This window comes from Phyllostomus hastatus, unplaced genomic scaffold (genome assembly GCF_019186645.2).
Source record: "Phyllostomus hastatus isolate PE091 unplaced genomic scaffold, TTU_PhHast_1.1 phas_contig_948, whole genome shotgun sequence".
Taxonomy (NCBI): Eukaryota; Metazoa; Chordata; class Mammalia; order Chiroptera; family Phyllostomidae; genus Phyllostomus; species Phyllostomus hastatus.
In genome coordinates this window covers 7,105,750-7,130,138 of record NW_025333993.1, presented here as the reverse complement: position 1 = coordinate 7,130,138, position 24,389 = coordinate 7,105,750, and the positions used below count along the sequence as shown (strand labels likewise).

At 52.1% G+C, this 24,389-nt stretch overlaps 2 protein-coding genes across 7 annotated transcripts in view; both read left to right on the top strand.

The window, feature by feature from the left end:
* The window catches only part of DOP1B (DOP1 leucine zipper like protein B), a 79,448-nt gene extending 67,396 nt beyond the window's left edge, over positions 1-12,052 (top strand). For 4 of the 5 annotated variants that reach the window (XM_045852449.1, XM_045852446.1, XM_045852448.1 and 1 more), the window contains exons 30-37: positions 59-205; positions 1,245-1,306; positions 2,509-2,637; positions 6,991-7,127; positions 8,005-8,060; positions 8,820-8,969; positions 10,916-11,045; positions 11,519-12,052. In XM_045852449.1, the coding sequence (XP_045708405.1) occupies positions 59-205; positions 1,245-1,306; positions 2,509-2,637; positions 6,991-7,127; positions 8,005-8,060; positions 8,820-8,969; positions 10,916-11,045; positions 11,519-11,773 (1,066 nt within the window). In that variant the 3' untranslated portion in view covers positions 11,774-12,052. Of the gene's footprint in view, positions 1-58; positions 206-1,244; positions 1,307-2,508; positions 2,638-6,990; positions 7,128-8,004; positions 8,061-8,819; positions 8,970-10,915; positions 11,046-11,518 lie in introns of those variants that run through there. The other variant, XR_006787403.1, reaches the window with a different exon arrangement.
* A 6,455-nt stretch (positions 12,053-18,507) lies between these two features.
* MORC3 (MORC family CW-type zinc finger 3) overlaps positions 18,508-24,389 on the top strand; it is a 39,128-nt gene continuing 33,246 nt past the window's right edge. The window contains exon 1 of one of the 2 annotated variants that reach the window (XM_045852565.1): positions 18,508-19,499. In XM_045852565.1, coding sequence (XP_045708521.1) covers positions 19,461-19,499 — 39 coding nt within the window. In that variant the 5' untranslated portion in view covers positions 18,508-19,460. The remainder of the gene's footprint in view (positions 19,500-24,389) is intronic. The other variant, XM_045852567.1, reaches the window with a different exon arrangement.

Here is a 24,389-nt window from a genome sequence, read left to right as displayed (position 1 = left end):
GCGGCTTTCCTAGGCGGTATCTGACCTTGACCCTTCTCTCCTCCGTCCCCCCATTTAGCGCTTACAACGCCCCCAGCTTCCGGGCGGGCGCACAGCTGCTGAGCTCTCTGAGCGGCTACGCCTACACGAAGCGAGCCTGGAAGAAGGACGTGCTGGACTTGTTCCTGGACCCCGCCTTCTTCCAGATGGACACGTCTTGTGCGCAGTGAGGATGCCGTCCTGGCCCCGTGCCCCCAGCTCTGCACGGGAAGGGGGGCTGCGTCCACACAAAGCATTCTCCTACCCGAAAGGGCCGCAGAGTTGGTGGCCACCCACACTGTGGGACATCCCGGTCACAAACTCCAGGGTTAGCTGTGCACTCGTGGGAAAGGCCTTAAGTCTTGTCAAAGCACAAAGAGGCTTTTTCTTTTTGATCAGCAGAATTTCAACTAAGAGCATATTGTTCCTGAAGAGCTCACTATGGGGTCCCAGAGGTTCTTGGTCTAGCGCTGCCTTCTCTCATGATGACGGAGTACTTGGCACCGCCGTGTCCTTGTCCCACATCTCAGCCGACCATGTCACCACGTCTCAGTGGGTGGTTTTTGGGTGCTTGCAGCCGCCAGGCCTGCGCCGGCAGCCGAGGTCCACAGAGCTGCAGCTGCAAAGGGAACCTCCTGTGCCTTTTCCTTGGAGGTCAACAGGGCCACTCAGTCGGTGGCTGTCCTCCTGGCGTGGCCAACCGTGTCTTGATCGGTGGCAGGGACAGAGGGTGCAGATGGGTCAGCTTTTCCGTGTGGCCCGGAAGTTTGCCCAGCCCCTACCATCCCGGTGGCTCCCACCCTGTAACCCCCTTGGCCTTGGGGAGCCCAGGTGAAGTCTCGTACTTGTCTCCACTGCCCCCCGTTCTTCCCTCCGACACGAGGGCACGAATGCCACGCTGTGTGGGCGGGTCCAGGGGCAGCGGCTGGAAAAAGCCATGGCGCCCCGGCAGTGCAAGTCCCCTTTCGCGGGGAGGGGGGTTACTGGTCGTTCTCTGCGTTACTCAGTCCGCTATTGGTTGCCCGTTAAGGGGGTGAATGAAAAGCTTCGGCTGAGCTTCCCCCGACACAGTCAAAACCACTCACTTCGCCCCCCTCTGCGAAAGCAGTTGCTGTGGGTCTGAAAGGGGCGTGGTCTTTCCTTCATGCTTAGTCGGACTGTCATCTTTTGCCTATTTAACTGATTTCGCTTTTTTTTTTCCTAATTTTGCTTCTTTTAATACCCAGTTGGAAGGCCATTATTGACCATCTTCTGACTCATGAGAAAACAATGTTTAAAGATTTAATGAGTAAGTTCTCGGTTACTTGCACATAAGTCACACTTGAAGGGACCAACGCCGCCATAACCGGCTTTGACCCGCCTCTCAGAACCCCCTGGTCCTCCGTGGTGCCGCCTGAGCCTCAGCCTGTAACGCGACGGATGGTCATGACGTGTCAGGGCTCCGTGAGGGGACTTTCCGGGTCCCGTCTGTGGCCGGGGCACCGTGACGAGAGCTTGTCTGCAGCTTTCTGGTGGAGGGAAACTCGGGAAAGTCCTGCTGAGTTCACCACAGTTCATGAGGAACACTTTTCTATACCTCCCATGTTCTTCTGTTGTAGCAGAACCACTCTGGGTTCTATCGCCCGCCGCCAAAAAACAACCTGTGACTCCCAACGCCAGAGTCTTGTGCAAAGGGAAAGGAACTATTTATTCAGAAGTTATACAGGATTAAAATATAACGGCAGGATTTTTCTGTTAAATCGCACTCCCTCAAAGGAAAAGCAACACCCACCGACACACACAGCCCCGCCCGCCCTAGCCAGACCAGGCCGGTCAGGGGCACTGTCTCTCGGGAACGGAAACGGAGCCTGCGGCCCAGCTGGGCAGACTCCCATGTCAACGTTCTGGCTTCTCCCGGCCGTCTGTGCTCGGCGAGGCTCCCACCCCACATCCGAGACCACACAGCCCCTCCTCGTAGTGGGCCAGTGGGGGTCCTTCTGCATCCTTTCCAACCGCGTGGCCAGGACAGCATGGCTGCCCCGCGCTGGAGTTTAAATCCCGGTGCCGACCTTCCTTCTCCGTAAGCCCGGTTCTGACTCCTCCCACGAAGGGCCCCAGCTGCCAGCCTCTGGGGTCTTCTGCTCTCCCCGCCTGCCACTGTTAGTCTGGGCAGGCGTGGCCCCGCGAGGGAGGAACCGCCTCCGCAGGCCCAGTACCCGGGGGCGGCCTCGCGGCTGCGTCACACGTTAGAGTCACACCCGTGAGAACACTGGCCAAGTTCTTGAGTTACAAAGTAACTCTCGGTGGCCCTGCTCCGCTTCCCCTCCCGCAGCTGTGTTAGTGGGGGATTCCCTGTTTTGGAGACCTCTCTAGTCCCTGGTACACTGTCCCTTATCATTAAGTGTCGTTAAAGAAACAAGTATTTTTACAAATAAATATACAGATACTAAGTGCAGGCTCTTACTAGTAGTTTTCTCACTAAGTGGAACTTCTTTCTTCCCTTTATTGCAGACATGCAGAGCAGCTCCTTAAAGCTGTTCTCAAGTTTTGAGCAGAAAGCCATGCTGCTGAAGCGCCAGGCCTTCGCCGTGTTCAGCGGCGAGGTCGATCAGTACCACCCTTACCTCCCTCTGATACAAGGTAAGAGGGCGGCGGGCGGCCCGCCCAAACAGCCCCCTCTGGGCCCCCCCTACGAGGGGCCAAGGCTGCCGGCTGCTGGGGGCGCCCAGCTCAGCCCGGCAGCCGGCAGCCGGTGTTCTCTGAGCACCCAGCAGGCGTTGTGGTAGGAGAATTCCGGACACAGAGCAGTGAACTTGAAACTTTGTGTTTAAAATCAGCTACAACCCCGCTGTTGGTTTTCATTGGCTGCTTTGCGGAAGTCCGACGGCACTTTCTCAGCACTGTCTTTGGCTGGAGTCCTCCTGCAGTCAGGGGACTTTGAGTTCACGATGAACACTGAGGCCAGTGAGTGAGCAAGGTTTTGGAGAAGCACCTCCTTTTCCCATAACAGGCTTTTCTCTTCTTCACACTCACCGTGTTGTCTTGTCTGCCTCGAAAACGAGCCGTCGTCGCCGTTGCACCTGACTTTGAAGGGTGTTCTCCTCCATCCAAAGGACTGACCTGGCCGAGGGGACACTCTGTTTTGCCTCCCCCTCCTCCGGACAGAAAAGAACCCCCCAATAGGGGCGGGGTCTCTCTGAGACTCACAGCCTACGTGGGGTCAGCTAAAACGCACGCAGTTCTTGAAGGACAGTGCGTTCCTATCGTGAAGACTATTGTAACAAACAGCTTTACGCACACAGTGGTTCTACAGGCCCAGGAGTGTTTGCAGACGGTCACGTGGCCACCACCAGTCAGGGCAGAGCACCTCCCCTCACCCAAAATTTCCCTCGTGCCCCTTGGATGTGATCCCCCTGCCATGGCAACCGCTAACCTGTTTTCTGTGCACGCGGTTTCGTCTTTTCCAGAACGTCACACAGATGTGACCAGTGCAATGAGACATGGCCTTGAGCCTGGCTTCCTGGGCTTGGCGTAACGTGTTTGAGTCACCCATTCCCTTGTATTCGTCAGTAGCTCTTCCTTTTTATGGCCGAGTACTATTCCGTTCTGTGACTTGTTCCCACTTCACTGATGGAAGGGTGTTCGGGCTGTTTCCAGGCAGAGTCTGGGTGTAAAGGGTTGTAACTCGGTCAGCGTGCAGGGCACGTGCTCTCCCCAGAGTCCTCCCGGTGGCTCCGTAGCTGTGCTGATGGTCAGCCCGCCCGCCTGCTGGATGAACCGTTTGCACGCTCCTGTTCTGCTTCCAACATCGACAGCTCCCCCCGTTACTGACGTGCCAGTGTGTATCTGCAGTAATAAAGTAGCTGTAGGCTGCAACTGACGTGATTTCAGCACGTAAAGCGTAAAGCGCAGAAGGAGATTTTCACCTCATCACGGCCTGGGAAAGCAAACATTCCAATACTGCCCTGCCTTTCCTGAGAGGCTGTAGGAGGCTGATCTGGGCAGTGGGGGTGGCTGGGAACGGCAGTCGAGGTGACAGCAGCTCTCGGAAGGCTCTGGCTGAGCAGAGTCTAAGCTGAACCTGGCTGCTCTCCTGCACAGTGTGGAGGGAGAAGGGACGGGAGCCTGTCAGCCGGGGTCCAGCCTTGGCGGGGCCCAGGGTCCCCCAAGGAGGAATGGCTCAGGCGAAGTGAATGGAGCGAGACCCCAGGTGGGGGGCCAGAGCACAGCCCGGCTCCCTGGGCCTGATGACTCCCCAAGAAAAATCAGTCTTCATTTTTATAGGGGAGGTGATACCACACTCAATGGAGCAGGTGCATAGTGTGCTTATTAAAACATAAACGGTTACCATAGAAATAACTTTGAAAAGTGCAGGAGGTTTTATAGATCAGTCACGTTAAACAAAGATTATTTTGACCAAGAGGGTCATCAATCAGACAGCCAACGAAGCTACTCGGGCACAAACTCGCAGGTGCCAATGAGTAACTAGATGTCTACTAAGGGTCTGTAGATTGGTCTAAATTCAAAGGGTGCAAGGGGCAATTTAAAAGTCAGCTATTGTTCTTTGAAGGTAGATTGTCTAAGTTAGATAAATGGTCTTTTGCCTAGGTCTATTGACTTATACATCTTGGGGGGAGGCATTTTTTGTATTCGCTCCCACGTACTCAGATTATTATATTTAATTAAAACTCCTTCCTTCTTTACCAACCTGGTCCCATTAATAAACACTCCTGTCCAGGGGAGGGGAGGGGTAGTGGCTCTAATAAATCTTGAGCTTTTAAGTGGTGACTCCTTAGGAGACATTCCTAGCAACAGCTTCCTCCAGCGTTCCGGCAGCTGGTCTGCCCATAGTTTAATTTTGCCCTTAACTTTCCGGGCTAGGAGGAAGCAGGCAGCATTAGGGTTGTTAGGGATACCTATTCTGTGGTCAGTAAGTCATTTCGTGCAGAATCAGAGGCACCGTGCAGATTTTTTGTTATAACGCACGGGTGTCCCAAACCCCACCACCTGTTGCTCGCAGGGACAGGCACGCAGGAGGAGACAGACAGGAGATCTGGCCACAGTCGCCTCTGCTGTGCAGACGCGTCTCCTCCGTCCTGACTGTGTCAAGGGTTGGCTGTGGGTCGCTCCCGACACTGTCCTCTGGGAGTTCCGTTTCAGCCGTGTGCACGGGCTGCTGGTGCGCAGTCCCGGTGCAGCCCGGAGCCCGGAGCCGGCTCTCTGAGCAGAGCGGGGAAGCAGGTGGAGGCGTTGGCCCTCGCAGGGTCCAAATGTCCAGCGGTTCTGCAAAATCAGGCCTCGGAGAGGGAGAGAGAAGAGTGGGCCGTGTACCGTTGTTTGCATTAGACACTCTGTTTACACGTGTAATGTGTGCAATGTGCGCGTGTGTGTGCACACAACAAAATCAGCGTCCTGCTGACGCACAGAGCAGTTGGCGGGGCCTTTGGTGGAGGAGGAGTTTCTCTCCGAAGGAGGTCGACGCGCTTGGGTGGGGGCCGGAGCATCTCCGCACACCTGGACTCAGAGTGACGTAAATTTCACGTCCGTCACAAAAGGAGCTGTAAAAAAGCCCAAAGCGATTCCTCCTTTATAAACAAGGAAAAGGACAAAGTGCTGTTTGTCTAAAATGAGAAGGAGGACAGACATCGCCCCCATGAAGGCCCCTGGTCGAGGACCGGAGAGATCTGGCGGCAGCTTTAAAAATCCTCTTCTATTTACTATTTACTTATTTATTTATTTATTTATTTATTTATTTATTTATTTATAGAGAGGGAAGGGAGGGAGAAAGAGAGAGAGAGGCATCAATGTGCGGTCTCTGGGGGCCATGGCCTGCAACCCAGGCATGTGCCCTGACTGGGAATCAATCCTGCGCGACACTTTGGTTCGCAGCCCGCGCTCAATCCACTGAGCTATGCCAGCCAGGGCTAAAAATCCTCTTCTAATAGTCCCGCCCTTCGTGGTATCTCTGCATTGGTGTCGTTTGGCTATCTCTTTGCCTTCCAATTGGGGCTTCTGGCATTTCAGGCTACAGTCTTCTCAGATGGCCAAGCTAGAAATGAGATTTAACAATTAAATACATTTAAAAAACAAAACCCCATGGATCTCACCTCCAGATTCCTAGCCAGTCCTGCCACCTGTCCTTTGCCTCTCAGTGTCCCGCTAGTTGGCTCGGGCATCTTGTTCAAGGGTGTGCTGGTTTAAATGTCCGTTGGAGAATGGAACCAGTGGCGCTTAGAAGCACCAGTGCGCTTGCCAGGTGTCCGCGTGGTGAACGCACCCTGTGCTTGCTGGGGCACTTGTGGAAGCAAGAAGCAGCGCCCCATCGAGCCAGCTCACACGGAGGGTCTTAACCGGCACAGTCATTTGCTGTGGCGAGTTAGGGTCCTCAGAAACCTTACATTACAGGGGGGAAAATCCCACTGTACAAGCAATTATTGCAGTAGACAAGTGACAAAGATCGTTAGGGACCACAGGATTTTAACCCATAACATTTTTTCCCCTGCAGGAGTTAAAAGTTTTTGTCACGGTTATCCCATAGAAACTTGATGGAATAAATCTGTTTTGTTCACTCACTCCACCTCCTACTCATCACCACCGAACTAGGGTGTCCTCTGCCAGCCGCTGTCTGGGGTCTGATGGTCCCTTCACTCACCAAGCACTGTCTTTGGTTTCTGTGACCCCCGTTTCATGTTCGTAGAAGACAGTTTAGGCAGTCACTGACCGCACATCGATTCCTGGCTCCAGCCAGAGTGCGCGCCCGTCTCTTCGGCCGTGGCGTGGAATGAGGGCCATGTGCACCCCTTCCTGCCGCAAAGGCCGTGAACAAAGGGGGGTCGGGGTAGACCGGGGTGCAAAAACATGCTCCCGGCACCCACTCCGTACACTGGGTGGCGGCGAAGCGGCGAAGCTGTGACGATTTCATTTTCCTTTTTGCCTGCGGAGAAACCCAAAACTGCATATTTGTGTGACGTCTTTAACATCTTCTTTCCGTAGAACGCCTGACAGACAATCTCAGAGTCGGACAGACACCCCTAGTTGCTGCTCAGATGTTTCTGTTTTTCAGAGTTCTGCTGCTAAGAATATCTCCCCAGCATTTGACTTCCTTGTGGCCAATAATGGTCTCTGAATTAGTAAGTACCAACGTTTCACCCTTGAACGCAAACAAAAAAGAAAGGGAGAAAGGGAGAGAAACATCGAAGTGCAAGAGAAACATCGTTCTGTTGCCTCTCGCACACCCCCGACCAGGGACCTGGCCCACACCCCAGGCATGTGCCCTCCTGACTGGGAAGGAAACCTCTGACCTTTTGGTTCGCAGGCCGGTGCTCAGTCCACTGAGCCACACCAGCCAGGGCAGCCTAGGTGGTTTTAAGAAACAGTAGACACCGGAGAAACTCTGAAAACCTAGTGAAAACGTAAAAGACACTTACGTTTGCAGGGGAAATCTTCCCTGTAAGGGTGTCTTCTTCCCGGCACCGGGGAGAGGGGAACAATCGTATCTCCGGGAATCCTTATCAGTGCAGAAGACAATGGCCTTGGCAGCACAGAGCTCGGGAGGGATAGTGTGAAATGAGAGGTTTTCACAGAAAATGAGGGTGGGATAAGGAAGCTAGCAGCCAAAGGAGAGAGAGGATTCCGGGGCAGAGAATGGGGTGTGTTTTATCAAGCAGAGTACCCCTTCTCTTGGGAACCCTAGAGGGCCCTGGCGACCGATGACCCAGCTCCCTGGTGTTGCCCAGAGAGTCCCAGACCTGCCCACTCCCATGATGCTTTGGAGGCTGTCGAAACTGCAGTCACTTCTGGTGTCCACTCCACCTCTGGCGTCCTGGGCTTTAGCACGAGTGACGCCATTTGGGAACTGCAGTGTGCTCTTGAACAGCAGGCTGTCTCTTCATTTTGTTGACTGCTTCTTCGGCTTTATTAGCTCTTTTTATGGACATAAAACTTTAAACATCAAGCTAGGGGTCATCTCCTTCAAAAAGTAACCTGAATTCGCCTTTCATTTTTAAGATTCAGACATTCCTACAGCTGGAGGAGGACCTGCGAGCGGACGATGAGTTGCTGAGGTGAGCGGGCGGGGGTCTGTGTCCGCGCGCACAGGTGCAGGGCGGCGGGCGGCCCTTCACCGGGTAGGGCTGTCCCGAGTAATGCTGAATGCCACCTTCTGGGAGTCCTTGTGAAGTGGGGGGTCCCCTCTTTTGATAATTTCTTAAAAGTAAAAACCTGTTCACGGGCATTATGTTACCAGTCCCCAGGGGGTGTGCTTCGTAAAGGCCAAAACGAAAAAGGTCAGTTTGGAGTAAGGAAAGGTGTATTGATCATTTATTCCCAACCTAGAAGACGGGAGACTCAGTGGTGCCTCAGATCCATCTTGAGAAAGTACAGAGTCCAGGCTGCTTTTATGCCCAGGGAAGGGGCAGTGGGAGGGGCAACAGGTGATCGATGACCACAGACACCTGGGCGCCATCGGGGATCTGAGGAAGATGGCGCTTCTGTTGACCCTGGGTTCAGTGCGTCAGGCGAGGAGGCTCCTGCAAGTCTCTGATAAACACTACACCCTTCCCTTAACTCCTGCCAGAGGCAGTATCTGGGAAGTGGCTACTTTATCTTTGTAAAACTCAAGCCACGAAGCAGAATTCCTCTCGTGATTAGCCTGTCTGTAGGCGAGAAGCCACCCCGCCCCGAGGCCGTGGGAGCCAAGCTAACAAAGTGAACAAAATAGAATCGGAGAGATGTAGCATTAGACCCTGTGACAGTGGCCCAGGCAACTAGACTGCCGCAGACGTGAATGGGTTGGTAACAAGACTTTCTTTGCGAATCTACAGAAACAGCAACAAAGTCAACAGGACGAAAGTTGTAGTCCCCGACTCCATTGGGGAGATACCCCAGAGTGAACTCATGTTATACTTATCAGCTTGCAAATTCTTGGACACGGCGCTTTCTTTTCCACCTGACAAGATGCCATTGTTTCAGATGTAAGTCAGATAAGACTATGTGTCCTCTTTGAAGTGGGTGACTTTCTTTTTTCCTCCTAGGCGCTTGCACTGTTTTTTCCTGTACAGTACATGAGAAACCACAGCCTGGTTACCAGTGGCCCACGGGCCCACTCAGCGTGCCACAGTTTAGATTACTGACCTCTGTGGTTTTGCGAATTAGGCTCCCAGTAAGGCAGGGGATTGGGGGTGTAGGTGCTTTGTGCTACTGGATGCTTCTAAAACAGGAGCCATGCCCTGGTGGCCCTCACTGCCTTTGTGCAGACTTTTTTGTCTTTGTTTCTCATTAAATAAGTAGAACATACCATCTCCAGATGACTTTGCCCCTGTCGGCTTTCATTTCCCGTAGGGTTTTAACAACACAGCTGCTCGTGTGTTAGATTCCATGCCTGGCGCCAGAAGCCCCTTCTTTCTGTCTTGTCTCACAGTGAAGAGACTAATCATGTAGAAATAGCTGCAGTTAAAAAAACCTGTTCTCCTGAAATGCACGTTCCTGAGTGAGAGAGGCCAACCTGAAAAGGTCACATACTGTAGGATTCCAACCCCATGACCTACTTCAAAGGCCCCGTAAAACCATGAAGACAGTGAGAGATCGGACGTTCCCGAGGGTCGGGGACAGGGAGGCCGAGCACGGGATTTAAAGGAAGGATGCACCTTTAAAGATTTTTTATTTATTTTTAGGGAGAGAAGGGAGGGAGAGAGAGAGAGAGAGAGGGAGGGAGGGAGGGAGAGACATCAATGTGCGGTTGCTGGGGGTTATGGCCTGCAACCCAAGAATGTACCCTGGCTGGGAATCGAACCTGGGACACTTTGGTTCCCAGCCCGCACTCAATCCACTGAGCTACGCCAGCCAGGGCAGAGCACAGGATTTTTAAGGCAGTGGAACTGCTCAGCGCGGTGCTGTGACGGTGGTCCACGTCGCTCTACATCGGTCCCCGTCCACGGGTGCTTAACAGCAAGCAGGCGTGAACCCCAGCGGGACCGTGGGCCCTGGGTGATGTGGACCTGTCACTGCAGGTTCATCGATTGTAACAAGCGTTCCACGCTGGTGGGGGACGCAGGTCGTGGGGAGGCTGTGCATCTGGGGACGGGGCACATGGGAACTTTCTCCTTTCTGTTCAACTTGGCTCTGAACCTAAACCTGTTCTTCAAAAGAAAGCCTTTTTTTTTAAAGATTTATTTATTTATTTATTTTAGAGAGGGAAGGGAGGGAGAAAGAGAGAGAGAGAGAAACATCAATGTGCGGTTGCTGGGGGCCGTGGCCTGCAACCCAGGCATGTACCCTGACTGGGAATCGAACCTGCAACACTTTGGTTCGCAGCCCGCGCTCAATCCACTGAGCTACGCCAGCCAGGGCAAGAAAGCCTTTTTTAAAGTGGGCTCTGACGTCCATGACTATGCAGAGCAGCTCGGTTCGTAATAGGCTAAAAGCGGAGACAACCCGAACGTCCGTCGGTCCATGAATGGATAAGTAGCACATACGTGACCTGTCCGTGCAGCGCAGTGTTCAGCAGCATGTAGGCGTGAAGCACCGACACACCACAACATGGATGAGCGTGGCAACGCTGAGTGAAAGAAGTCAGACACAAAGCCAGGACCCTGGAGTGTATGAGCCCATGTCGAGGACGTGCCCGGAGTGAGGGCACTTGTGGAGGCAGAAACTGCGCTGGGTGTTGCCTCGGTGCGGGCGGTGTCGGGGACTGGGGGGCGGGGGGATACGAGCAGGAATTCTTTTGCAGATAATAAAAGTATTCTAAAATTAATCATGGTGACGGAGTACAATTCTGTGATATAGTAAAAGCCACGGAATTGTACACTTTAAATGGGTGAATTGTGTGGTGTGTGAATTACATCTCAATAACACTATTTTTAAAGTTTTTTAAGTGGGCCCCGAGCCAGCGTGGCCGACCCTGGGTCTCCTCGTGCAGTTACAGGTGGGCGTTTGTCCCGGAAGTGGACACGGAGGGCCCTGCCGCCCCGTCGGACCTGGAGGAGGGTCACCAAGAGTGCAGACCCCACACGGTTAGGATTCTAGAGCTTCTGAAGTTGAAATACGGGGTAAGCGCTTCCCTTTTTCAAGTGCATGGCCACAGGAGAAGGGCTCAGTGAACTATGTCAGCGTGCCACCTGATTTTAGTAACATGGAACAGTGTGCAGGATTTCTCTTATCTGAGTGTCAGAGCTTGGAGATGGTTACACTCCATCTCTGTTTTTTTCTGCGTCACGTCCTCATCCCAGCTGCACAGCCCCAGGTGAGGCTTCCTGGAGGACGCAGTCCTGTCCGAGAGCCGCTGGTTCCGTGGAGGAAGGGCAGGGCCTCGGTGGGGGGTGGGCTCTGGGCGGAGTCCTGGTGGGAAACGCCCCTGGAGACCTAGCGTCTGTCCTTAGTGCTCGTAATGAGTCTTCATGAAGGACCCGTCTCTCAGGGTCGGCTGCCCACACACCCTGTAGGTCCTGTAGATCTGTGGCCCCTGGCCAAGCCGTGCCATTTCTACGGGGCGTTACCGTCTTGTCCTGCTCTGTCCTTTCAGGACTCGAGCAGCTCCGACGAGACCCCCGTGCGGAGGGAGCTCCCGCTCCTGCGCCAGCCGTCCGTGTCCAGCGCCGGGCAGCTGACGCCCTTCTTCCGGACGCTCAGCTGCGCCTTTAAAGCCCAGCAGCACGCGCTGCCCGCGGGCGCCCGAGCACCTGCCTCCTTCGAGTTCCCTGCGGCAGACGGCCCCCGCGTCCTGAAGCAGCTGGAGGAGTGTGTCGAGCGTGATTTCTTGGAGCATCTGGACTGTTAACCGTCGGAGACAATCCGTGGGTTCCTTCACTGACACTTCGGCGCAAGCCGGGATGGATTCTGCCCCCCGGGGAGCGCCAGGGCCTGTTTCCGCTTCTTCGAAAGCAGCTTTCAGATGGCTTCGTGCCGGGCAACAACGCAGACCTCCCTAAATGCCTTGTGATATATTCGGATCGGGTTATATGTTTCTCCCGCAATTTATGTAAAGAAAATAAAGATAATATATCGCCTCACCATAGCACGCACGGACTTTGTAAAGTGAAGTAAAGTACGGAGAGAAGGAAGAGCTGTTTCCTTTGTTAATGCCGATACGGGGTCTGTCTCAGCACGTGTCTCTGAATTGTTTAACTTGCTGAATGTTGTGTTTAACCTTCCACACATATGTCCTTTAGAGTGTTGGTTTTAATACTACATCTCAGAGCTAAAATATATTTTCTGAAAGCAGTAGCCGCCCGTGACAATGAACTATGCAGCAACAGTGGCCGCTGCAAGGGGTTCCCCGAGTGTCTGTAGCCCCGGCCCGTTCAAGTCAGGTGTTCGCGCTGTTCGGCGGAGCAAGAAGGGCCCAGTGTCCAGACACCTGGCAGCGGACCCCGCGGGTACGCTCCGCTGCGCGCGGCGCCAGGCCTTTCCGCCCAACTGATCAGCCAGCCCACTCGCGGAGCCGGGGGTCACAGAAACTCCCTCTCGGGACTCGTCCCTTCTCCAAGCTCCCTCCTGGGACCTCTTAGCCGCTGTGCACACTTCACAGCTCACGGAAGCGATCCCCTCCTCGGCTCGGCGGGGACTTCCCTAGCCCGGCCGCCGGGCACCCCACCGTTTCGAAACCCCTTTTTGTCTGGTCCCAATTTCCCCATTGAGACTCCGGGCGGGGTGCCCCCCGCCTTCTGCCGGGGCTTGCCCTGCAGACATGCTTCTCCCACGTCCCCTTTTCAGCCACCGGAGCGCGAAACCGCTTTCCCCGGCCAGAGGCCGCCTGCGGTCCTACTGAGTGCTCCACGGCGTCCTTTCCGGGGCGGGGGGCGGGGGGGGGGGACAGGGTGGGACTTGACGAGCACCCCGAGGCTGATTGGTCTGTGCGCAGCGCGGACGTGTGTGGTTCGCCCCGGTGGAGAGTCTGGGGAGCTCAGAGCCCCTGGGGCCCCCAATTTTTTTTAGGGCCAAAGGAAGGGATGGAAAGGCACCACGGATAGTGTGGTACACGGGTGTTCATGCCTATCGGTGTTTAAAAACCACATGGAAAACGTGGTTGGGTGTCGGAGGGTACCTTTGAAAACATTTGCAAGGTCGGCCACTAAGATTTTAAATGTTGACGTGCAGAACGATAAATGCTGTGTCGCTCACTGTGCGATACCTGTCCGTCAGGTCGTGAGGAGACAAGCGTTTGCTCGTGAATAGTTAACATCCAGGCGGGTACAAATGTTCGCCTATCAAAATTTACGACACTAGCAGCTTATTTATCTCATCAGTAGTTGTTATGCCACGAAAGGCAGTTCTTACACCTGTGCTTAGATGAACAAATTTTGTTTTTCACTTTTTCTCTCTCTCGTATCTAAAACAACTCCACGGTCTCTGATAATACCATATGTAATTGAATACTTACTTATTCGAGAGAAATCTGAAAGGACGGGGATGCAACAACCAATCCCCAGTTCCAGAAGCCGGGGACGCTCCAGGACGTCCTGGAGGGGGGGGCGTTCTAGGACGCTCCAGAAGCCTTGCAAACGCGGCGCGCATGCGCTCTCTTCCTGAGTCAGTACGAACCACGGCAGTTGAGGATACGGGCTCCGGCGTCAATTCGCCTGGGCACGTGCTTTGTGCCGTGTTTTTCTCGCCTGTGAAATGGGAGTATCAATGGTGACGACCTGTCTGGGTTGTAGCAACTAAGCATCTCTGCCACATCTGTGGTCTCTGCAGACAGTACCGATCTGTGGTCTCTGCAGACAGTACTGATCTGTGGTCTCTGCAGACAGTACTGAACTGTAAACAGGATGCCTGTGCACACCCCCATATCCCTACGCCTGGGATTACATTCATTTACCCGAGTACCAACATACATTGTGTGTCGTAAAAGAGGACCTGGGTGTTTTTAAACGATGGGAAACAAAACGAAGCACATCTGGTATTTTCTTTGTTCTTATCCCCAGGGCCCTTCGGCGGCCCACTGTGGAGATGATGCTCAGACTCGGCTCCTCCCAGAGCGCGTTTGTGCCGGGTGTCCAGCCCGGCAACCGCGGGGCCACTGCACGGAGCGTCTTGGGACAGGCAGGGGCCAAGGCCGCCGAAGCAGGACGGAGACACGGCTGCTGTAATGGCTGCGGCGGTGGCAGTGGCCATGTGGCTGTGTGTGGCCGTGAACAGAGGCCTGCCACCGGGGCGCTGTCTGGGGTCCAGCCACGGTGCTCACCGTGTCCCGGGCCTGGCTTGCTTCCTTACCGCCCCGTAGAGCGTGGAGGCGGCAGAACTGAAACCTCCGTGGGTCTCGTTCTGGAACCCTAGGCCCTCAGCCCCAGCGCTGAGGAAGTTAAACAGGAAAACCTGGAAGTGGCTGTGGAGTGATGCATGAGAGGCAGTTTCTCGAATCCCCCCAGCTACCCGACCTCCTGCAAAACCACCTGTCTGAGGGCCACCGTGGCTCCTCGCTCTCGAGGTGGGGTCAGGTGTGTTTTAAAGCACAGGCCCTATCTTCTAGTATTTGTATGCTATGCTCAGTTACATGAGGGGTACCACTGGCCAGAAGTGTGGAAATAGTTGCCATTTTGAACAAGGACCTGGGAGACTCGGCAGAATTCTGTATCGGTATTAAATGCTCTGATGCAAGACAATGCCTTCCACCAGCTACTGGGTGCGATTTCGTGGGACACAGAAACGAGGGACCGTGCAAAACTAACGCCGTCACAACAGAGAGTATCGTTCATTGGACATGGACTGGCCAAGGAGTGCACCCACTCCGTAGCAAGGGGCAACTGGCATGCTTTTGGAGAGGAAGGGAGAGAGAGAAACATTGATTTGGGAGAGAAGCATCGACTGGTTGCCTCCCGTATGCACCTGGACTGGGGATTGGACCTACAACCTAGGCATGTGCCCTGACTGGGAATTGAACCCGCAGCTTTTTGGTGCATGTATAGGGTGATACTCCAGTCAACTGAGTCACACCGGCCAGGGCTAAGAGAGTTTTTAGTCATAATGACATCAAATCAAACTCAGCTTTGACATTCTTTGAAAATAAAGATTCCCAAGTAACTATGAGTGTGTCTAGTCCAGGCGCCAGCAGGGTGTGGGGAAGCAGTTCCTTCCCGAGGAAAGCCCCTTGCACTCCAACCTGCCGCCGAGGTCAGCCCGAGGTCAGCCCGAGCGTGCTCGCCTCGAGTGTCATCCCTATGAGTAAGCCTTGAGAACGTGGAGTTCTGCGGCACACTCAATTGTGTTAAAAAAAAAAAAAACAAGTGGAGGGAGAGGTACGTATTTGTATGTATAGGTAAGGATGTGTCTTTACATGAATGAACTATTGTCTGTTCCTGTCGCTGCTCCAACAGATTACCAAAACACAGTGACTTAAAACTACAGAAATGTGTTCTCTTCCAGGACTGGAGGCCAGATGCCTGGCAGGAGTTTCACTGGGCTGCAACCAAGGCATCTGCAGCATTTCACTCCCCTCGGAAGTCCTAAGGGCCCTGAAATACTGTTTTCTTGCCTTTTCCAGCTTCTAGAACTACATTCCTTGGCTCATGGCTTCTCCATTTTCAAAGCCAGCAGCATAGCGTCTTCAATGCTGCTTTCTCCCTCAGTGGTGAGATAGTCCTCTGTGACGAAATCTCTCAGCCTCTGTTTTGGAGACACTTGGGTTTGTTTATCTGTTTCTTTCTGATTTGAGACAGAGAGACGTTGCTTTGTTATTCCACTGATTTGTGAATTCATTGGTTGATTCCTTTTTTTTTAAACCCTCACCTGAGGATATGTTTATTGATTTTTGAAAGGTGGAGGGGGGAGAGAGAGAGAGAGAGAGAGAGAGAGAGAGAGAGAGAGATGTTGATGTGAGAAAGAAACATCAGTGGTCTCCCATACATTCCCCAACCAGGGATCAAACCCACACCCTATCACTGGTTGATTCTATCACTGGTTGAACCAACCCATCCTGGGATTGAACCTGCAACCTTGGTTTATTGAGACAATGCCCTAACCAGCTGAGCTACCCAGCCCGGACAGAGATGCTCGTGCTTGCATCTGGGGCCCACCTGGGGCCCACGTAGGCTGACTTCACCTCAAAAGCAAAGGAACTTGTTGAACATCACACAACTGACAGGTGAAGAAGCTGGATTCGGCCCTGGAGAGACACGGCATGATACTACCACATTAAAATTCTATTTTGTTTCTTACAAAGTGCTGGTTGAGATGCACCAAACTGATTTCACAACGTATTTAATACACACAACCTTGACGTCTCGGACTTTTCTATATCTTGGTCACCACTGCACCCTTAATGCCTTGCCTTGCCAGTCAGGAAGAGACAACAGCCTCACCAGTAACAACACAATTGTTAGTGGCGTCGTGGGCTCTCAGTTCTTGACGTTGTGCAGGAAAGATTTCAAAACTAGTTTCATAACACTGGCCCAGGAGACTTTGAGAGTACGTTAATTCAAGCTGGGGATGGTGAAACGAGGGAAGGGCGTAAGGTAGGAGGGGCAAGCGCACACCCACGGGACTGGGCCTGGGCACGGCTGCCTTGGCCTTTTAGCAAGAAAGTTAGAGGCAGGAGAAGTGAGCCAGCTGGCTTGCATGGACTCAGGAAACACGTTACCGAGGCAAAAGATGGACCCGTGGAGGAAGAAAGCAAAGATACATGCCTTAGGAGAGAAGGGGAGGAGGTGAGACAGGACAGAGAGTGCATGCACTCTGGTTCCTTAGGCTTAAGGATTTTTATATTTTCTGAAGGCAGGAATTTTAGGGGAGGTCTCAGGAGAGGATCTCAATAGAATATTCACTAGCTTTCCAGATGTGTCCTTTCAGGGTGGTGGTCTCTACTGATTGGTTGGCACAAGGGCTGGGGGTCATTATGAGACTGGAAAGGTCAGCATTCCTGCTGCCCGCCACCGCCAGAACCAATAAGCAGAGACAGGGATTCAATCTTTTGGGGTCCTTTATTTAGGTGGACATTGATCTGAGAAGACAGTGGGTTATGTACCCTAACAGACCGTCGTATATTCCATTTCAAACCAACACCTTTTATAAGGAAAGGACAAAAAAAAACCAGTTAAGGGGTTTGGAATTTGGGGGGGAAAGGATAATCAGATAAAAGCTGCAGCATTCTTGCATCTGTTGACTGGCATTTCCTTGTCTGTGTTCTGGGCAGTGGACGTCTCTCTCTGGAGCACAGTGGCTCAGACGCTGTCTTGATGGCTTGCAGTGCTCCTGGGTGGAATTCTTGTGGGCTCCTGGAGTCAGGGTGTCATGCCTTTAGTTCCTGAAAGAGGAACTTTTCACAAGCATTCATTACTAAGCTTATTAACCATTACTTAAAACTAAAGTTTTCCAGCTCTTGAGTTCCCCCATCAGTCAGTCTTCGCAGCTGGTCCTGCAGTCAGGCACGGCGGCATCGCTTTGGTTTTGCTGCTTTTCTGGGCCAGAAGCTGAAACACAACTGAGGCCTAGATGTTATCTTCAGTTTGACTAAAACTCTGTCTCTGCGGTCTACAGACCCCAGGCTTTGTTCCTGAGATTATCTGATGCTGATCAGAACCTGAGGGCTTAACGCTTAAACCAGTGGTCCGCAGGGGAGAGGGAGGCAGGTGAGTCAGGGCCTGTTCAGAGTCTCCTTCCTGGTTCGGAACTTGAGGGAATTTTTCTGGCTTCTCCCTATCCTGCCCCACAATCTTTAGCTGGAGGAAACCTGAGAAATTACCAGATCCAGAGCATTTCTCATGGGATTAACTATGACTCTTAGGGGATTCACATTATGCCATTTATCCAATGATTGGTGGTCAGGGTGACGACAGACCACAACTTTTTTTTTAAACTTTTCCTCATTCATTTCTTTACTCATTGATTCAAAAGTGTTTGAGTACTTACAAGCCTCAAGATGAATTAATCAGATAAAATGAAAACACTAGTGGGAGAAGCATCTGTAAGGTCTGGTCCCATATGGTAAATAATATTTAGTGTATAGTAAATAAGCCTGATGGGAAACCCAAGAGTTAAAGATTTTATAGTCAGTTGTAATTGATAGGCCTAAGTGACTATTGGAAAGCTGTTATTCCAGGAACGGGAATGCAATGTGGGACCTCTAGGAGGTAGACAAGCAATTCAACCTGTGCCCCAGGGGGTCTGCTAACAATGCTGATGGTATCAGAGCCATTGTGTTTCAGGGAGGGAGTCTGGTGAGGCAGATAAAGGATTGTTGATCAGCAGATAAATGAATACTAAGAAAATCGCTGCTGGATTGCAACTCCTGTCTAATTAATCTTTTCCCACCCCCTAACCTACCCTTTCCTTCTCCCTATAAAAATATTGGCTTGAGTCCTGGCTGGTGTGGCTCAGTGGATTGAGCACCAGCCTGCAAATCAAAGGTTTGATTTCCAGTCAGGGCACAGGCCTGGATTGCGAGCCAGGTCCCCAGTGGGGGGTATGTGAGAGGCAACCACACATTGATGTTTCTCTCCCTCTTCCTCCCTCTCTTGCCCTCAGTCTAAAACTAAGAGAAAAAAAAGATGGGCTTGAGATGAGATGTTACCACGGTTGCCATCTTGTCACATCACCAGCATCTGAATAAAGAGTCCATAAAGATTCAATCCTTGCCTCTGCTCATTGGTGCTGGTAGTGACAGGCAGCAGGAATGCAGACTTCTCTAGTTTCAAGTGTGGAGTAATATACACCACATTGTTCACATGTTCTGGTGAAGGAATTGGGGTTAAATTTTGTTTTATATTTCTGCATTATTAGCATTTTTTTACAAAGAAAATGCCACTTTTACAGTCTTAAAAACACAATGGGTATCTTAAAAACCTTTCGATCCTCTTTTTACCTGCAGTGAGTGACAGCCCTTGACTTACTCATTTCTATATCCTATTCAGCTCAATTCCCACCTCAAAGTTGACACCAAATAAGTGTGTCGAGCAAAAGGACTGAATGAATGCGCATGCGAGAAAGGGCTCTGTCAGGTTGAAGGATGGTCATTTTCAGGGTAAATGCAAAAGGTGCAATGTCTCATTTCGTTAATAAGGTTTCAGGTCACGTTGACACAGGTGGGCAACGGATGGTGTTTTTCAGCGCAATTCGCGTCTGGCCAGGTCAAGCGCCTTGGGTCTATCTTTCGGGGCCACCAGCGCACATCGCGATGCAGGGCTTCAAACTCGAGACCCTCGAGCCTCCAGGCCCCATTAATGCAGGGACTCCTTCGTGCCGGCCCCGCCTCCGCAGGCGCCCTAGCCGCCGGCCCCGCACTGAGAGTCCAAGATCTATCGCTGCACCCGCCTTTATCTACCTTTACCCGCGGGGCAATTTGCCTTTCCCACACACACACATACACACACACACAACCCAAAAGTGCCTGCAGGCGGAAGTGAGTGGGCGGGGCACCCGCGGGACACGCCCCGGAAGTGGGCGGGGCCTCCCGGTCACCACAACAGTCCCGGCGGTCCCCCTCCCGGTCGTGCTGCGACAGAGGCCGGTCCTGGCTTTGTAGCTCGCTCAAGATGGCGACGCAGCCACCCAGCGGGATCCGCCTCAGCGCGGTGAGCATTCGCGAGGGGTGGAGCGGCCGTGTCCCAGGAGGGCGGGCAGGCGGGCAAGCGAGGGGGGGCCGGCAGTGGGCGGTGGCGACTGGTCGCGGGCGGCTGGGGCCGCGTTGGGGTCGGGGCAGGGGGCCGCCGTCCCGGTGCGGTCCGCGGGGCGGCGGGGCGGCCGGCAGGGCCGGGCCGGGCTGCGTCCCGTTTCCCCCGCGTTAGGTTTCTGTTTTGCGCCCGAGGCTTCGGGGAGGGCCGGGGCCGCGGCCCCTCCTTCCGGCTCCCTCTGCGCTGTCTGGCCGCTGCGGTCCGCCCGCAGGGCCCGGGAGGCGTGCTGGCCAGCCTGGGACGGCGCCAGCCCCCTGACCCTCCGGGCCTGTGGACCCTCGGGCACTCCGGCGGGGGAGGGAGCGGCGGGCTGCGGGCAGGAACGCCGGCGGCCTTGACCTCCTGGCCGCGGCACTGGGCGCCGCGAGCCCGGACGAGTCTGACTCGTGGAAATTCCAGCCGCTTCCCGCTAGTGAAGCCCCAGGGCCGAGTCTCCCGAGTCCGCGAACTCTCGGTTTCCCCGCCGGCCCCTGCACCGCGCCAGTTTCGGATTCCTGGAAATCCTTCCACGACTTCTCGGGTCTCTGAGTCAAATCGTAGGGAGTGGTCACACAATACAAATTAAAATTTCACGTCTTTCGATGTGGGCGTGGCTTACTATCGGAGTATTCAAAAAAAGTTGGTGGTGGTGGTTATTCCGAAATGGACCTCCCATGTTGCGGGAGGTTGACCCTGGCCCGAGGCTGGCCGCCCCGGCCTCTAGCGTTGAACCCTCGCGCGGGGACAACCCCTGTTGCGTCGCCCTGCCCCTTGTTTCATTCATTTAGCCAGCTTCTCACCTGGCGTGGTTCGGACTCCATCGCAGACGGGTGCCGAATGGTATCTGGGTTTACTTTGCATTTCCTGGACTTGTAGTGAAATTGAAAGCTTTTCCTGTTTCACGCTTATTGGCTTTCGGTGTTTCTGAAAAATGCCTAGGGTTTGCCGGTTTCTCTGCATTCCTTTTTCTTCTGGGGCTGGGGGGAGTTTATTGGTTAGTAAGCGTTGTTTACACGTTCTGAATAAAGGGCACTTGGTTACATAACTGGTTTAGTGTGTGAAGTAGCATTTTAGGAGTTTGAAGATCGAGAGCGACTTTATTCTTTCTTACTACTGACTTTAAATACCGTTTGCTAGTTGTTCATCGCTACCCCTGGGTGAACTCTGGGCGGATTCGAATGCTCTGCAGTTAGCCCCAGGTACTGTCAGGTCTGGCCTCATCTAGTTTAATAACTGGGACTCAGTTCATTGTCCTACCCCACTCGCTCCCAGATTGGGCCAAATGCTGGCCCTGAAACCCTTGGTGGAAAAAAGGAGGGAGCTGGCTTTGCCCCTGTGCGCCCCTGGATACGCTTCTCCCTCCCTTCCCCCCGTGCTGTCCGGGGGCTGTTCTAGACTCAGGTAGGAAAGAAAACAAAGATAGGGATCCGAACAGTCCAAGAGGCCGGTGTGGTTAGCTGGCTGTCCGGTGAAGCAGTTGTCATTTTTTGTGGGTGACGTGTGCTGTTTGTAGCCTCGTTGACAGAAATCTCCCATCTGCAGCTTCTGGCGGTCTCCTTGCTTTGGGACAGGCAAACCACAGCTCATGGGTCAGACCCAGCCTGCCACCTGCTCCTGTGAGGCCAAAGAGCTGAGAGCGACTCTTAATCTTAAGGGGTTACCCCCCCAAAATCAAAAACCATTTTGTAACATGAAAACTGTGTGAAATAAACCTCTCAGTTTCCATTCATGAGTTTCACTGGAATATGGCCATGCTCATTCACTTTATGTATAACTCTCAAATGCCTGCGTTAGTAGAGGGTCTAGGAGTGAATGAGTTTGTGTATTTGTCAAAAGCCATAAGGTACAAAGGGTGAACATCATGAATGCAGATTTTAAAAAAATCATTTAGTAGGTTGGGAGAGCCCAGAATGGAATGTGGAGTGACAAAAATTTATTTAAATATTTGCTTTTTGCCTCCATTTTTCTAAGTAAAATGCTGATACCATTTTGTTGTTTTCCAGAAGTCCTGCCGTGGGTTTAGCTGACACATGCACACACCCTGCACCTCCTCCCGGCCTTCCAGTGCTTGCATGTCTCTTTCTGTGGTTGAGTTACTATGTGATTTATCACTTTTCCTAGTATTCACAAGCAAATCAGCCAGAAGTATGGTTGCATTTTCTTGTCTCTACAGCTTTTTGTTTTCCCTTAATAATTGATTTGCATTTTGTTTGCTTAGTTTCCCTCTGTACTGATCACTTTTTCATTCAAACTTTCAGGGAGCTGGCCAATCTTTTCCAGAAATGTTGACGCACACCCAGTATTTTGTCAGTTTGGTTGGTTCAGTTGTGATTTAGGGACTTCCTTTTATCATTTGTTCTGGAAGTTTCCTTCCCCTTTTGGTTCTGTGTCCATGCCTCACATTCCTCTTCGGAGGTTCTCGCCCTCGGTGAGCTCAGAGTCGTGGTGGCGGAGAGCGGGGTGAGCGGGGTGCTGGGGCCTGCTGGCCTGGGTCCAGAGCCTGAGTGACAGCTGGGGGTGCGGCCTGGGCAAGTCACTTCAGTGAACCTCTTGGTGCCTGAGTTTCCAGTCTGAAGTTTGGGAAGAAGAATTTTAACCACCTCAGAGGGTTGTTTTAGAAATTAAATGAGCAAATACATCTAAAGGGTGCGTGCGTGCTGTAAGCGCTGGGGAAATACCTGCTATTTAGTTAGTGGGGTGGTGGAGCCCCTCCCTCCTTCCAGAGACAGTAACTTCCTAAGAACAGAGAACATGGCGAGAGAAACTTTTCTGTCATGTCTGGGAAATCTGTTTTTGGTACCACTGCTTGCTCTTTACATATATAATTTGGCTGGGTTGAAATTCTAGATTAGAAGTGATTTGTCTTGAAATTTTAAAGACACACTTTATTGTTTAATGGAGTCCTATGCATTGCTTTGGGCACTAGCCTGAAAACTCAAGAACATTTTCTCATTTATTTAACAGATATCTTCCCTCTAGTTTTCTGTTCTCTGTTGTCTGCTGTTTCCCTTCTCCTTGGTTTTTCTTTCCTTTCTGGGAGACTTCTTCCCTTCGATTCCCTGCTTTTCTCTTACATATATTTTATTAGTATAAACACTGTCCTATTTTCCGAATGTCTTCTTAAAATCTCCAGGGACAAAATATTCTTATCGCTGGGCATATTCGTCATAGTACTTTTGAAATTTTCTTTTACTCTGCATTACCTCTACTTACGTTTCTCTTCCTGTATGTTGTTTGGACATTTTAAACAGTTATTTATTGATTTGAGAGAGAGAAACAATGGTTTGGTATTGCACTTATCCTTGCATTCATTGGTTGGTTCTTGTCTGTTCCCTGACCGGAAATGGAACCTGTGGCCTTTCGGTGTGCGGCACGATGCTCCAGCCAGCTGAGCCGCACCGGAGGTGACTATTAGCCTTCTGCTTTCACTTCCGAGGGAGACGCTGACAGCTAACTGAGAAGCGTTCATGCCCGAGCCCAGCTAGTCCTTTGGTGGGCTCCAGTGTCGAGTGATGGATCACACAGGAAGGAGCCAGCTCTTGTGTTGGGGGCACCCGTGTCAGTACCTGTGGACACTAGAGAATGGAGGTGTGAGACCACAAAATAAGTATATGGAATATAACTAAACATTGTTCTACAGTAATTTTTTTAAAGTGAGAACAACAACAACAAGAAAGAACGTGACCCAGAAAGCACACTTGTGACAGACCCAAAGGGCACTGTTGGAGATGGTCCCACTCTCTGGAGGGACCTTCACATCTCCTCCCCTGCTGCTGGCGCCGGGCGGCCGCTCTTCTGGAAGCTCAGCAGGGGAAGGAGAGAGAAGTTTCACATTGTTCAGCCTGCTGACTTGGTTTCTGTTTATTATTGTGGTCAGATACACGTAACATAAAACTTGCCACCTGAACCATTTTTGAGTGTGCAGTTCATCAACGTTAAGTACATTCACACTGTTGTGCAACCTCCGCCCCCCCGCCCGCCCCCCCCGCCCTCTTCATCTCGTAGAAGTGGAACTCTGCCCATTAAAAAAGTGGCTCTCCGTTCCCCTTTCCCCCAGCCCCCGACAGTCACCATTCCATGGTACTCGCTGGGAATTTGACTGCTCTAGGGGCCTTGTACAAATGCAATCATAAGCACATGTCTTTTTGTGAATGGATTATTTCACTTAGCGCAGTGTCCTCAGAGTCCATCCGTGTTGTAGCATGTGTCAGAATTTCTTGTGTGAGGCTGGGTAATACTCTGTTGTGTAAATATACTACACTTTGTCTGTTCATTCAGCCGTGCGTGGTTGGGTTTGCTCCCGCTTTTTGACTATTGTGAATAACGCTGCTGCGAACACGGGTATATAAATACATCTTTGAGACTCTGCTTTCGGTACTTCTCAGTATTTTCTCGAAAATGGAATTGCTGTATTATATGGTAATTCTATATTTATTTATTTTTTTAAGAGCCCCCTCAGTGGCTGTGCCGTTTTATGTTCCTTCAAAGAGGACGCAGGAGCTCCAGTTTCCGCACGTCCTCCCCAGTACTTCCCGTTTTACGGTTTTGTTGTGTTGGCGAAGTGGGCTTATTTTTTACTTACAGCTCTGGCTATCTCGTTGTGGTTTCAGTCTGCATTTCGATAATGATTAGTGTGCTCTGGGCAGTGTTTCTGGTGCTTCGTGGCCATTTGTATACTGTCTTGAAAAGTATCTATTCAAGTCCTTTATCCTTTTTTTAAATTATATTGATTATGCTATTACAGTTGTCCTGATTTTCCCCCTTTTGCCCCCCCACCCCCCCAGCACACTGCATTTCCTCAGGCAATCCCTC